General features: G+C 57.8%; 1 protein-coding gene across 2 annotated transcripts in view; it reads left to right on the top strand.

Annotated features, from left to right (window-relative positions):
* MEAF6 (MYST/Esa1 associated factor 6) overlaps nt 1-6,911 on the top strand; it is a 7,118-nt gene extending 207 nt beyond the window's left edge. Inside the window, exons 2-8 of one of the 2 annotated variants that reach the window (XM_019547900.1) lie at nt 73-199; nt 607-694; nt 1,410-1,455; nt 2,433-2,625; nt 4,835-4,864; nt 5,663-5,696; nt 6,153-6,911. In XM_019547900.1, coding sequence (XP_019403445.1) covers nt 73-199; nt 607-694; nt 1,410-1,455; nt 2,433-2,625; nt 4,835-4,864; nt 5,663-5,696; nt 6,153-6,161 — 527 coding nt within the window. In that variant the 3' untranslated portion in view covers nt 6,162-6,911. The remainder of the gene's footprint in view (nt 1-72; nt 200-606; nt 695-1,409; nt 1,456-2,432; nt 2,626-4,834; nt 4,865-5,662; nt 5,697-6,152) is intronic. The other variant, XM_019547899.1, reaches the window with a different exon arrangement.
* Nucleotides 6,912-11,494: the final 4,583 nt, after the last annotated feature.

The raw sequence follows: 11,494 nt of genomic DNA, 5'->3' as shown, positions 1-11,494 counted from the left end.
GGCGGCTTGGCCGCCGGGTCTCCCCGCCACCGGTGGCGGCTTTAGCGGGCTCCGCTCTGTCGTGTGCTTCTTTCCCGCGGCAGGAGACGCTGGCGAACCTGGAGCGGCAGATCTACGCCTTCGAAGGCAGCTACCTGGAGGACACCCAGATGTACGGGAACATCATCCGTGGCTGGGACCGCTACCTGACCAACCAGAAGTGAGTGTGCGGCCGTGCCCGGCGAGCCCGGGCTCTCGGCAGGGAGAGCCGGGCCGGTTCCTTGGACGCTCGAGCCCGTCAGAGGTCCCGCACCCGTTCCAGGGCGCGGCGCGCGTGGGCCAGCTGCAGTGGCACTCGCCCCTTGAGTGCTGAGCACCTTGCTCCCCTCCCGACCCCGGGGCGGTAGGAAGATGTGAAAGGGGCTTCTGGCAGCCGGGATCTCGGCACGGTCTTCCTCGCACGCAGCGAGCGCATCCCTTAGGGTGGCGACCCGGTCCGGGAGGGAGGGAGCCGTGCCTCGCCCCAAGGCTCCGGGTCGCGGCTTCAGCCGGCCGCAGGGGAGCCATGCCAGGGACGTCCCTTGAGGCGGCTGGGCCGGCGCAGTGAGAGCACGCTCTGTATTTCAGGAACTCCAACAGCAAGAACGACCGACGCAACCGGAAGTTCAAGGAGGCCGAGCGACTCTTCAGCAAGTCTTCGGTCACCTCGGCAGCCGTGAGTACCGCATGCGTGACGCGGCGGCGCGCGGCGCCAGCCCCAGCCCTGAGCTTCCCCCGCGCACACCACAAGGCAGCTGCAGCCCGGGCTGGAAGCCAGGCGGTCCGAGGCCTGGGGCAGGGCAGGGTGGGACGCACCTGTGGCTGCGCGTGGCCCCTCTGTCACATCTCGCTCTTTTCCTTTCTTCCAGGTGGCTCTGAACCACTCCTCATAGTTTTCTCTGGTTGTTCCCTTAGCAGCCTGTTTCCTCAGCTTTACTCGGGACTGACTGAGGGCAGAGCTGGGGTGACTGTTTCTCTCCCTGCCCTTATGGCACTTCTAGCTTGATACTTGGCAAGTCCTGACACAGTCGGTGCCCTCCTGCTGTTTGTAGCGAGGGCGGCACAGTGGTGTCCATCCCTGTCTCCCCTCTCACAAGCATCTCCGAGTTTCCTTTGGTGCAGTCTCCCCCGCACGCTCACACCTGCCACGGCACCCAGAAGCGAGGGGGGAGGGAGCAGAACAAGCAGGAAACATTTGTGCCTTGCAAGCCTGTCCTTCCCGCTCTGCTCCTGTGCCAGTCCCTCTGGCCCTGCTGTATTGCCATTCAGCTGCCAATTCCTGGAGGCAGAGATCATCTCTCTCTTTCCGTCTGGAAACCGCCTTGCACGATTTTCAGTAAAACGTGATAAATGGGAATCTGTCTCCATAAGTGTCCCCTCTGGTTTTGTAGGCCGTCAGTGCATTGGCCGGAGTTCAAGACCAGCTCATTGAGAAGCGTAAGTAGCTGCCTGTTACCCGTCTCTGCGTGACTGACGTGGAAAGAAGGCAACCGTTTGCTTTGGAAAGAGGGCACCTCCCTGTGTGTCCTCTCCTCCCTGCAGTGCTTGCGTGTGGGGGTGCTTGCTGCTTCTGATGCTTGCGGTTGATTCCCTGCCTCTAGCCCTCCTTGCATGTGTGTGTGGTGGGGGGGGCGGGGGTGTCTATACCCCAGCAGTTCCACCGCTCTCAGTTCTTTCGCCATTAGTAATGTGTGCAGTGAAATTACAGTGCCTTTCCCTTCCGAAAAAGCAAGGTTAGTTTTGTGTCCATCTTAAAGCTTTCTGTGCATGAGACGTGCATGTAGGTGTGTGGCTTTGGTGACCAGGGGAGGTAAGAGTCCAGGGTCAGGTTTTGCTCGACTTCCTGGTCAGTAGTTGCCCCTAGAGCCACATGCTTGGAGTGCAGACTCTGGAGCCGGTGTGAGGTTTGTGGGGCTTCTTCACACTTTCCCTCCTGTGTTTGCCTGGTCCTCCCCTGCCTGTGTGACCTAAAGGTTGAGTTATTTTTATTTGTTTTCCTGCATTCACTCGCTTCAAGTTCATTCCTGGCTGATCAGAGGGGTTGCAGGGGCGGGCAGCGTTCCAGCTGTAGCACTGACTTCTTGCCTGGTCTAATTCTAATAGTTTTCTTTCTGTGGTGCTTAGGGCATTTTGCTGCCCCTTCTATAGGATATGGCATGTAGTAAATACATTCTGGGGTTGTTCCTGCTTCCAGAGTTTGCCTGCAGGATGCCTCTTGCAGGGGATAACTTGTCCTGCTCCAGAAATGTGCTGCGCACTAGAGAACTTCCACAGCCCCCTGAGGCTGCCACGTGCCCTGTGCTGATGGGGTTTGCTTCTGTTCCTTGGGACCCGGCTTGGGCACACATGGTCTGTCTTGGAGCTGAACAGCTGGGAATTAACAGCTGTGCTCTCCTGGGTTTGTTGTGTTTTAGGGGAGCCGGGCAGTGGAACGGAGAGCGACACTTCTCCAGACTTCCACAATCAGGAGAATGAGCCCAGCCAGGAGGACGCTGATGATCTGGATGGGTCTGTGCAGGGCGTGAAGCCCCAGAAAGCTGCTTCCTCCACTTCCTCGGGGAGTCACCACAGCAGCCACAAAAAACGGAAGAACAAAAACCGACACAGGTTAGTGGTGCCAGCAGCCCTTGGCAGGCCCTCCGAGCCGTGGGGGTTGGTTGTCGAACAGGCTTTGTCCCATGGAAGTAGCCATGTGTGTTAGAGCAGCGGGAGGGACAGGCTGCTGGTTGACCGGGGTGACGGGCTGATATCACTTTCCTGCCAGTCTCCAAGGCAGTGGGGAGACACTGTTAGGTGCCTTTGGTGGGCCTGAGGAGGCCTGTTGGGGTTCCTTGGGGCTGGGGCCAAGAGGGAGAGGCCCTTGGAAGCAGGTAAACTAGTGGCCTGAGCAAGGGAGTGACAGGAAGGCGTCCCTGATTTCAACCCCAGCTCTGTTAGGGCAGTCTGAGTGATCCTGGGAGCGGTTCTCCTGCTTTTCTCTGCCTCTTCAAGTTCTCCAGCCATAGGGCAGAATACATCTGGCCTCTGCCCTAGGGGAAGGTTACATTTTGGCTCCCACGAGGCCTGCCTGGGGTTGAGTGAGGTAGGGCTGCTGGCTGGCGTCTGGGGAATAAGGGCTGAGTGATAAAACAAAATGTCTGGGCAGGCCCCAAATTCTGAAGCTTCTGGAAATTCCCAGTGCCTTCATCCAAACTTTATTCCAGACCCTTCCTTCCATTGTTTGTCCCAGACCAAGCCAAAGGAAGTAGGTTTGTCTGTTTACCCTGAGGAGCTCACTGTACAAAATAGTTTTCAAGCCAAGGGCTTGGTGCAGTTCAAAGGGGACTGTGCCTTTAGAGGGGCAGTAGGAGGGTCATTACAGACTGCGCAAAGCCTCAGACCAAGGACATAAACCAGCCTCCAGTGATGGAGCTTAGGAATCAACTACTCCTCTGCTCATCTTTCTCTGAAACCAGTGAAACAGGGTCCAGGACTGCACAACCCCTGGTCTGGTCTGGTACTTCTTGTGTCCCTCAGAGAGAAAGCAGCCAGGTGGTCTCTTTCGGGTAGTTACCAGCTGTCCCGTACTGCGTTCTCACAGCCAGGCTGGGAATGTCTGGCCGAGTTCAGTGTAGTTAACTGTAATGACGGCTGTTACTGACTCCTGAGGTCTTTCCAGCAGAGGAAAATGTCCCAGGCCCCTCAAATCCATGGGCTAGCCCCAGGTTACGACAAGGAAGGTTCTGACAGGAGAGCCCTTCTGGCCCACCCCTCTCCCCCAGATGTGCTTGGGTGAAGCCCCTAGCTGATAGGGGGGACGGGCTGTCCGTGGTGTGGGGCTGCCCCTGTTCCAGGGACTCTTCTTGCCAGTTGCCTCAAAGGAGCTCTGCTGCCTCTGCCGGGAGCAGCAGAGGCCTCTGGCAACTGGCTGTCTTTGGGCATGATGAACATGGCTTGCCACAAGGACCAGCCCTTTGCAGGCCGTGCTGACTGCTGGCTCCAAAGCAGCTGAAACCCAACGCGAGTCTCCACTTGGCATCTGAACACTGGGAACCAGGTGAAACACAGGGATGTCGCTCTCGGGGGCCCTCACTTCCAGTGCTGTGCAACTCCTGAGATTAAAGCGTCCTGCGACAGTGCCTGTGCTAGGGTGTAATTCTGGTGAAATGTCCTGGTGACGCCCCTCTTTTTAACCAAGACAATTGTTGGCTTCCAGGAAGAGCACTAGAGAGTGAGCGCTGTGGTGTGTGTGTGGATGCTTGAGATGGCTGGTGGCTGTGCAAGGTTTCTGTAACTAGATTCAAGCAGTTCACCTTGTTTTCTGTCCAGGTTTGTAAGGGGGCTGCGTGGGGGTGTGTGTTGAGAGCAGCTGAATGCAAAGTGGGCCAGATATTTCTATGACCGCCTCTGCCTTTCTGCCTGAACAAACTTCTTTGCTTTGGCGCTAATAATCTGAAGAGAACCTCTGCTTTCTGAGCTCCCACTTGATTGCTTTTGCAAGCAAAGAGAGCTCTGTCTCTGTGGGCTAGCATGCAGCTCCAAGTACCCCATAGCTTCCTTTCTCCGCATACATAAATTCCTTCTGCAAAACCACTACTCCACTCTTTAACGCCTCTTTACCCAGAAAGCCACTGGGGGAGGGGGGCTCTGGACTGCTGAGTCTGGAGTGCTTTTTATGCCACATTTTGGTTAAAAAAAATAAATATATTTATCATGACATTTGGACACTGGCTTTATTATTTCAGTAATCTCACTAAGGTGGCTAATCAACTAATTTATTTAATTCATTAGTATATTAATTTCTATTGCTTTCTTCCTTTCAAATGCTGCCCCTCAGCCCGTCTGGCATGTTTGATTATGACTTTGAGTAAGTTTGACTTGAATTAGTACTTGTGCTGTGTTGTTAGTGTGTAGACACCAATGTGCCTTTTGAGACCTTTCTAACCCATAGTTTATCTGTTTAATTGTAGGTATGTATATTAGGTTAGGCTGGGAAGTTTTTTTTAAAAACAGAAAAACGTGACGGAGGTAACATTTTTATTTAATAACTTAAGCAAAATTAAATCAACTTCACTCTTCTGCCTCTCTTACTTTATTTTTAAATAGATAACTATGTTTTAAGACAAAGTTTAAAACCTGATTTCCTGGCTTTGCTTCCTAAAGAGATTAGTGTAGATTTGGATATTGTCTTCTGGTCGAATGTAATAAACCCAATACCCATGAGTTTTGTAACCCCTGTTGTCTCAAAGTTCTCTCTTTCTCTGTATTCCAAGTAAATTGTCGTTACCGCAATGGCTGAATAATTAATTACTCACGGCATAGTTACACCTCTAACCAAGTAACATAGAGCATGCATTTTTAATCCTATATCTGTATGCTGCATAACTTCTCTGTGATTGGTTTTTATCTGAACCTTTGCTAACTCTCTGTGACCGAGTGGGTGGAATATGCCTTTTGGCAAGGAGTGAAGAATCCACTCTTGTTTGTCTCTGCTCCTTGCCCAGTAACACTGGGACACTGATTCAGCTCAGCTGAATCGGAGACTGACCGAATTAACCAAATAGTCTTTGTTGTAGCCTGTGCCGTATGCGGTAGCTGGTTCTTGGAGCCCCCCTTGTGGTGTAGTGTATTGAAATGGGCATTTCTCTTATCTTTCTCATCGCAGGATTGATCTCAAGTTAAACAAAAAGCCAAGAGCCGTAAGTATCCGTCCTCCCCGTCCTCATTTGTATTGTTGATCTGTACACACCGGTGACCCTCTGCTTCCGCCGTGGTTCAAATCTCTCTTTGTCATGGCAGGGGGATAGTTTAGTGCCAAGGCAGCAGGTGCCTTTTGGATTTGTCGCGGTGGGCTCATCCATTGCTGGTTTGGTATTGCTACAGTGTAGAGGCCCCTTCGTTTGTTTGAGAAGTACTGCACTTGCGCCCTTCCTCCTGGTGCTGTGAAGACCTGCTGGGGTCTGGCAACCGGTCCTTAGCGGAGGTGCAGAGGAAGGGGCCTGCTCTTGGACGTGTGCCACTACTGTAGCGCGCTCTGCCTGCAGAGAACGGGGTGGGAGTGGGGGTGAGAGCAGACGTCTGAGGGAGTGTCTGAGGCCAGTGAGCGGGTTGGGTGTGTGGAGGGCCTTAACACTGGTGCTCTCCGCTCTCTGCAGGACTACTAGACTCATCAGCACTGAAGCTACCAGGATGTGGGCCCCACGTGAGTCCCCACCGAGGAAAATGCCAATCTAGCGCAGGAGTGGGCTGCCAGCTCTGCAGCCGCACGTCTGCAGCCGGAAGCAGCCAATTCTGTCACGCCGCTGCGGGGGAGACCGTCTTGGCCGATGTACTTTGTACTTTGTGTCATTGTGAGTCCCCTGGGACACTGGACTGGGCCGCGGCATGGGCGATCTTCAGGCCCCAAGGGCTTGCGCTGTCACCCGGCTGAAGGCACCCTCCAGCCGGCTGACCCCGCCGCCATCATCTGTCCTCACTGCCGAGAGACATCATCGTCGCTCCCATTCCCGGGGGATGGGCCTGTTTGTCCGCGCGGGTTGTAAATCTGTTACATGATTTTTTTTTTTTTTTTAATACGGCTCATTAGTGTTTTGTTCTTGTTCGGGGTTGTTTTAACCAAAGTGACAAACTGGCTCTTCATCTTTTTCCTTTCCTACAAGCCCAGCGAGGCAGGCATGCTCTTTGTTTTGGGGACTGCTCCACTGCAGTTCTTACCTGACGTGGAGCAGCAAGTGGCTCCCCCTTTCCTCTCTCTCCTCCCTTCCCCAGGGCTCTGCGGGCTCTGAGCGATGGGAAGGCTGGAGGTCAAAGCCCTTTTCCTCTGGGTGATGTGTGGGGGGCAAGGGGTGGAGTCTCTTTTTAATGCAACCTTCTGTCATTTGTATATAAAACAATAAAAGTCCCACGTTTGCGTCTCCTCCTGGTTTGCTTTGAAGTTCATTCCAAGCCCCCTAGGAGGCTGGCCTCTGTTCTCCGTCTTGGGGGTCTTCCCTGGGCCTCGCTGCCTTTCTCCCCTCGCAGGTGATGGGGACACGTGCACTGACGCTGCCCTCGGGGCTGCTTGCTGGAATTCCCCTGGGAGGGCATGGGCGAGTTGCCATGAAGGGTGCCTGCGCGGGTGAACATGGCTCCAGGGTACTGCCACCCTTAGCTTCAGGATGCTGCAGCCCTGTCGTGCCAGTACTTAGAGCCCCGCTTCCAAGACCCTGCTTGGCTATTCCCTGCCGAACAGCTTCTCCAGGGCAAGGTGACCTCGGAGGGAAGTTCCTGGCCCCGGAGTCCCTCCTTGCTGTGTGCCAGAGCTTGCAGGACCCCTGTTTTAATAGCTATTGCTTGTGGTGGTGCCTGCCTTGGGCTGGATGCTTTCCTAGGCAAGCAGTGGGCCCGCTTCTGGGACCTACAGCAGAGCGCTGTGCAGTGGCTGGCCCCACGGGGAGACTTGGCTGACACTGCACAGGTGTATGCAGCCAAAGGCTGGCGCTGACCACGGAGATGCTGCTGTGGAGTAAATACCTGGTGCTGCAGGTAGGCTCCGGGCAAGGCAGCATTGCTGTGAGGTAAGGGATGCTGTGCAGGTGGGCCCAGAGCACACCGGCCTTGCACCCTGGATACCCAAGCAGGGGGAAGCCTGCAGTGAGGCTGGGCTGGGGCTGGCAGGGACCGGGGAGGTCCCCAGAGGCACCAGCAGGGGGCAGGCCCCTGGCACTGTGTGTGTGCAAGGAGCTGCAGCAGCAAGGCTGCCGGCAGCAGTGCCCCAGGTGCTTCCTGTCATCCCACCAAGGCCCGGGACCTACTGGTCAACCACCTCCTGGCGCTGGTCAAGCTTGTCTTCTGGCGGCCCAGGCAGGAGGCTCTGGCTGGGAAGGCTCCCGGTGCCCTCGGGCCGTTTTTCCTCGGTGTCCGCGCGTCTCCGGGCACAGCACCACTGGGCAGTAGCCGCTGGTGAGCTCCCTCAGTTCGCGAGCCGGTGGGCGCTGCCCGGGGTGTCTGCTCGGTGTCCCCCGGGGGAGCACCAGTTTTGACCCTATGACCCGCACAGGCACACCCTGTTTTCTCTTTTGTTGTCCACTGTAATTTATTCGTGTTTTTAAGGTGCTGGTTGCCCTACGCAGTGGCTGCCCCGTGGCGGTTTTAGGCTTTTAGCTTTTTTACGCTTTAAAGCTTTTGGCCTTTTAGAAAACGGCCAGGAAGATATGGAGATCTGGACGCCAGCGAGCTACCCTTATCCAGACTGTTTTTAGTTGATGTCTTCGGGTGCTGGTCGTCCTTCGCCGCAGCAACATGCCGACTGATGACGACGACCAGCGGGATGCACACCTTCGGGGGTGGTTTTAACATCAGTTCCCTCCCTGCGCCCCATCGGGGGTGCGGGGTGCGTGTTCACCGCCGGCTGCCATCCGCAGGCGACCCGCAGAGACTGGCGGTCTACACTGCGACGTCATGAGGACATCGAATAGTCCCGGTCAGGGCCGGCAGGTCTCCAGGGACAAGCTGCAGGGAGAGGGAGGCTGGGGGTGACTCCCTCCCCCCCTCCCGTGGACTGATGGTGACACCGAGCACGGACAGGGAGGTTTCTGCCCCAGGGCTGCTTCCTGACCTCTTGTCCCCCGACTCTTGGCTGCAGGGGCCCAGCCCATGCGGCTGAAGTGGGCTGCGGAGCAGGGGTGGCAGCAGTCACCCTGCAGCCGAGGGAGCGGTGGGCAGCAGCCCCCACCACGTTGTGCCCGGAGAGGCTGGTGCTGGTAGGGTAGGGGCGGCTGAGTCCAGCCTAGCGCCGAGATCAGGGGCGAGCGTTCTTGCCTCGCAGGCCCCTGACCCCGCCTGCTCCCTGGGTACATCACCTACCTTTGGCCCGTGCGGGACGCTGCGGCTGCCTGTGGGCTGGGCTGGCTGCGTCTTGGCTTGCTGCAGTGGCTAGCCCTGCACCAGGGCCTGCTCCGGTCACATCCCTTCCCCATGGTGCCGGTGTCCTGCTGCTGTTACCTGCCTGTAGGGAGCAGGGTAGAGTTGCACCTTATAGACTAACCTAACTGTGTGCCTAGGGATCTAGCACAAGCTTTGTGAGCTGCAGCTCCCTTTGTTGTATGCTGTGAGAGGAAGTGCAGAAAGCAGCAGTGGAGGGAGAGGTCCCTGCTACACATCACATACATTACACAAGTAACTGCTGGATCACAATAGATGTAGGCTGCCGCGCTGCAAAGTAATGATCACAGGCTAAAGAAGACTGTCCTGTGACAAGAAGAGCCATCCAGCTGTACAGCTAGTGCTTGACAGTGAGTAACAACTCCACAGCTGGTTTCTAGCCAGCTTGGTGCAGCAGGCCTCTTAGATCCTGGCTTATCTGGCCCCCTAGCATTGGCTGTTAGCCTTTAACTGGGAAATCCCCATCCCGCCTGCCCTTCACTCCACTGAACGGTGGCTGCCTGCCCTGCAGCCCCTTCCTCTGTGTACGGCTGATAACCGCTGGAGCAGGGGGGCCAGGACGTGCCTGCTTCTGCGTGCAAAGCCGAGCTGAACCCGGGGCCGGGAGTGCTGTCCCAGGCTGTGGTCACGGCCATGCAGCAGGGAGCGGGGCAGCTGTTGTGGCCTTGGCCTCAGTGCAAGGGCAGGGCACGGGGGGGCTCCAGCAGGGCCCAGAGGAGCTGTGTCCCGGGTGACGGTGTGGAGCTGTTGTGCAAGCCTGACTCATGCCAGTGCCCGTCTGCTCCCATGAGCTTCCCCGCCGGGCACACGGGGCCCTGGCTCACACATGAGCTCAGTGCCGAGGCCTGGATCCTTGCAATTAGCTGGTGAGAGTGGGGGTCCAGCCAGCAGCTCCCCTTGCGCTGCCAGCCCCAATGTGTGGGTGGGGCAGGTGAGGCATGGGGAGCCTGCCAGCTGAAAGGGCAGCTGTGCACGGAGCTGCACGCGGCCCAGGGTTTTCCATTCAGCTCTGCTCCCCCTCTGGGCGCTGGGGTTTCCCTCAGGAGTCAGGGAGGCCGCGGGAGACAGGCTGCAAATAGGGGCAAGCGCTGAGTGTGGGTCCCATAGGTGCATGGAGCCACCCAGGTGTGCAGGAGGGCGCCTGCCCACTCCTCTTCCCCCAAGCCACAGCTGCCGCAGGGGCTGGCTGCGGCCGCACCCCCAGGTTGCAGCTGCGCTTGCCAACACGCTTGCACATGCCAGGCCTGTGCCCAGCCCCAGCCCCACACCGCGCCCTCCATCACGGCCTTGCCCCAGCTGGCTCCCAGTCCCCTCCTAGCCCAGCTCCGTCTGGCCCGAGGCGGGGGCCGCCCTGCTGCAGTCGCTTCCTTGTTCTCCGGCTGCTTGTTGGAAGCTTCCAGGAAGGCAGCTGGCTCCTCTGTGAGCGTCCCCCCCAGGCCTGGCGCAGCCTCCCCGGGCCTCTGCTCCTGAGCTGGTTGGTGGCAGGGGCAGGCCACTGCTGGGACACACCTGACCCCGGGGGTGTTGTGCTCACCCTGCTCATTCCCCAGGGACTTGTTCTGGGAGGGCAAGCACCTGCCTTGAGTCTGCTGGAGCCTGATGCCAGCCAGGCACCGGCAGTGAGCTGGGCTGGGCTGGAGATGCCAGTGGGACCAGCCCCGCTCCAGACGCAGCCACGGAGCAAGCCAGGGGGGCAGCCGCGGGGCCCGGCTGGCTTGGCCCCAGAGCACAGGGTCTCTCCAGGTCCCCCCACGCTTGGGGGGCAGTGCACCTTGCAGGCCCTGCCACTGCCTCCCCATCTGGCCTTGGCTGAGTCACTGGATCACTCTGATTTTGGGGGGCATGGGGGTTGAGCCCCAGCCCAGCCCCTCGGTGCTGCAGCCATGTGCCAGTGCTGCCCTTGGCCGTGGTGCCTGCATGGGGCAGGGGCCAGCAGGGATGTGCCCAGCGGGGACGGGCGCTGCTTTGCACCTGAGCCTGGCATGGGAGTGGAGGGGGCATCCCAAATACCACCCCATCACTGTTTGCAGGTGTCTGCCACCCACACTCTCCAAACACCCCCCAACACACACATACACACAGCTGCAACCCTCCCAGCCTCCCCCTACCCTGAAACACCCATCCCAAATACCTGCTAACAACCCCCCAACACACACACACACACACACACTTGTGCCTGCTCCCCACCCCCTGAAACACTCCTGCACAAACACACACCTACATCTCTGCACACTGCCCCCTCAATACCCACATACCCATGTCCACGGCTGCTTGCCCTACACTGCCCCCAGCTCAGGGCCCACGTGGGTCTGGCCCTCCCCAGCTGGTGCCCGCAGCCCGGCTCCTGGGCCATGTTTGCAGGGTGCTGACGTGGCTCCACTCCGGGGCCTGTCCGGGGCCACATGGGGCTCAGCGACGTGCAACATGGAAGGCCTCTGGGACACACTGGCCTGCAGGACCAGCCTATCCAGTGGGTATATAGGGCCCGTGTCACCACCCAGCAGCTCAGGACTGGCCTGCCACCCTCAGCCCCTGCTGGACTGAGGCTCTAGGCAAGCTGGGACCCTGGCAGTAA

The sequence above is a fragment of the Crocodylus porosus genome, unplaced genomic scaffold (genome assembly GCF_001723895.1).
Source record: "Crocodylus porosus isolate Cpor-Errol unplaced genomic scaffold, CroPor_comp1, whole genome shotgun sequence".
NCBI classification, from domain to species: Eukaryota; Metazoa; Chordata; order Crocodylia; family Crocodylidae; genus Crocodylus; species Crocodylus porosus.
This window is presented reverse-complemented; position numbering and strand designations above follow the sequence as displayed.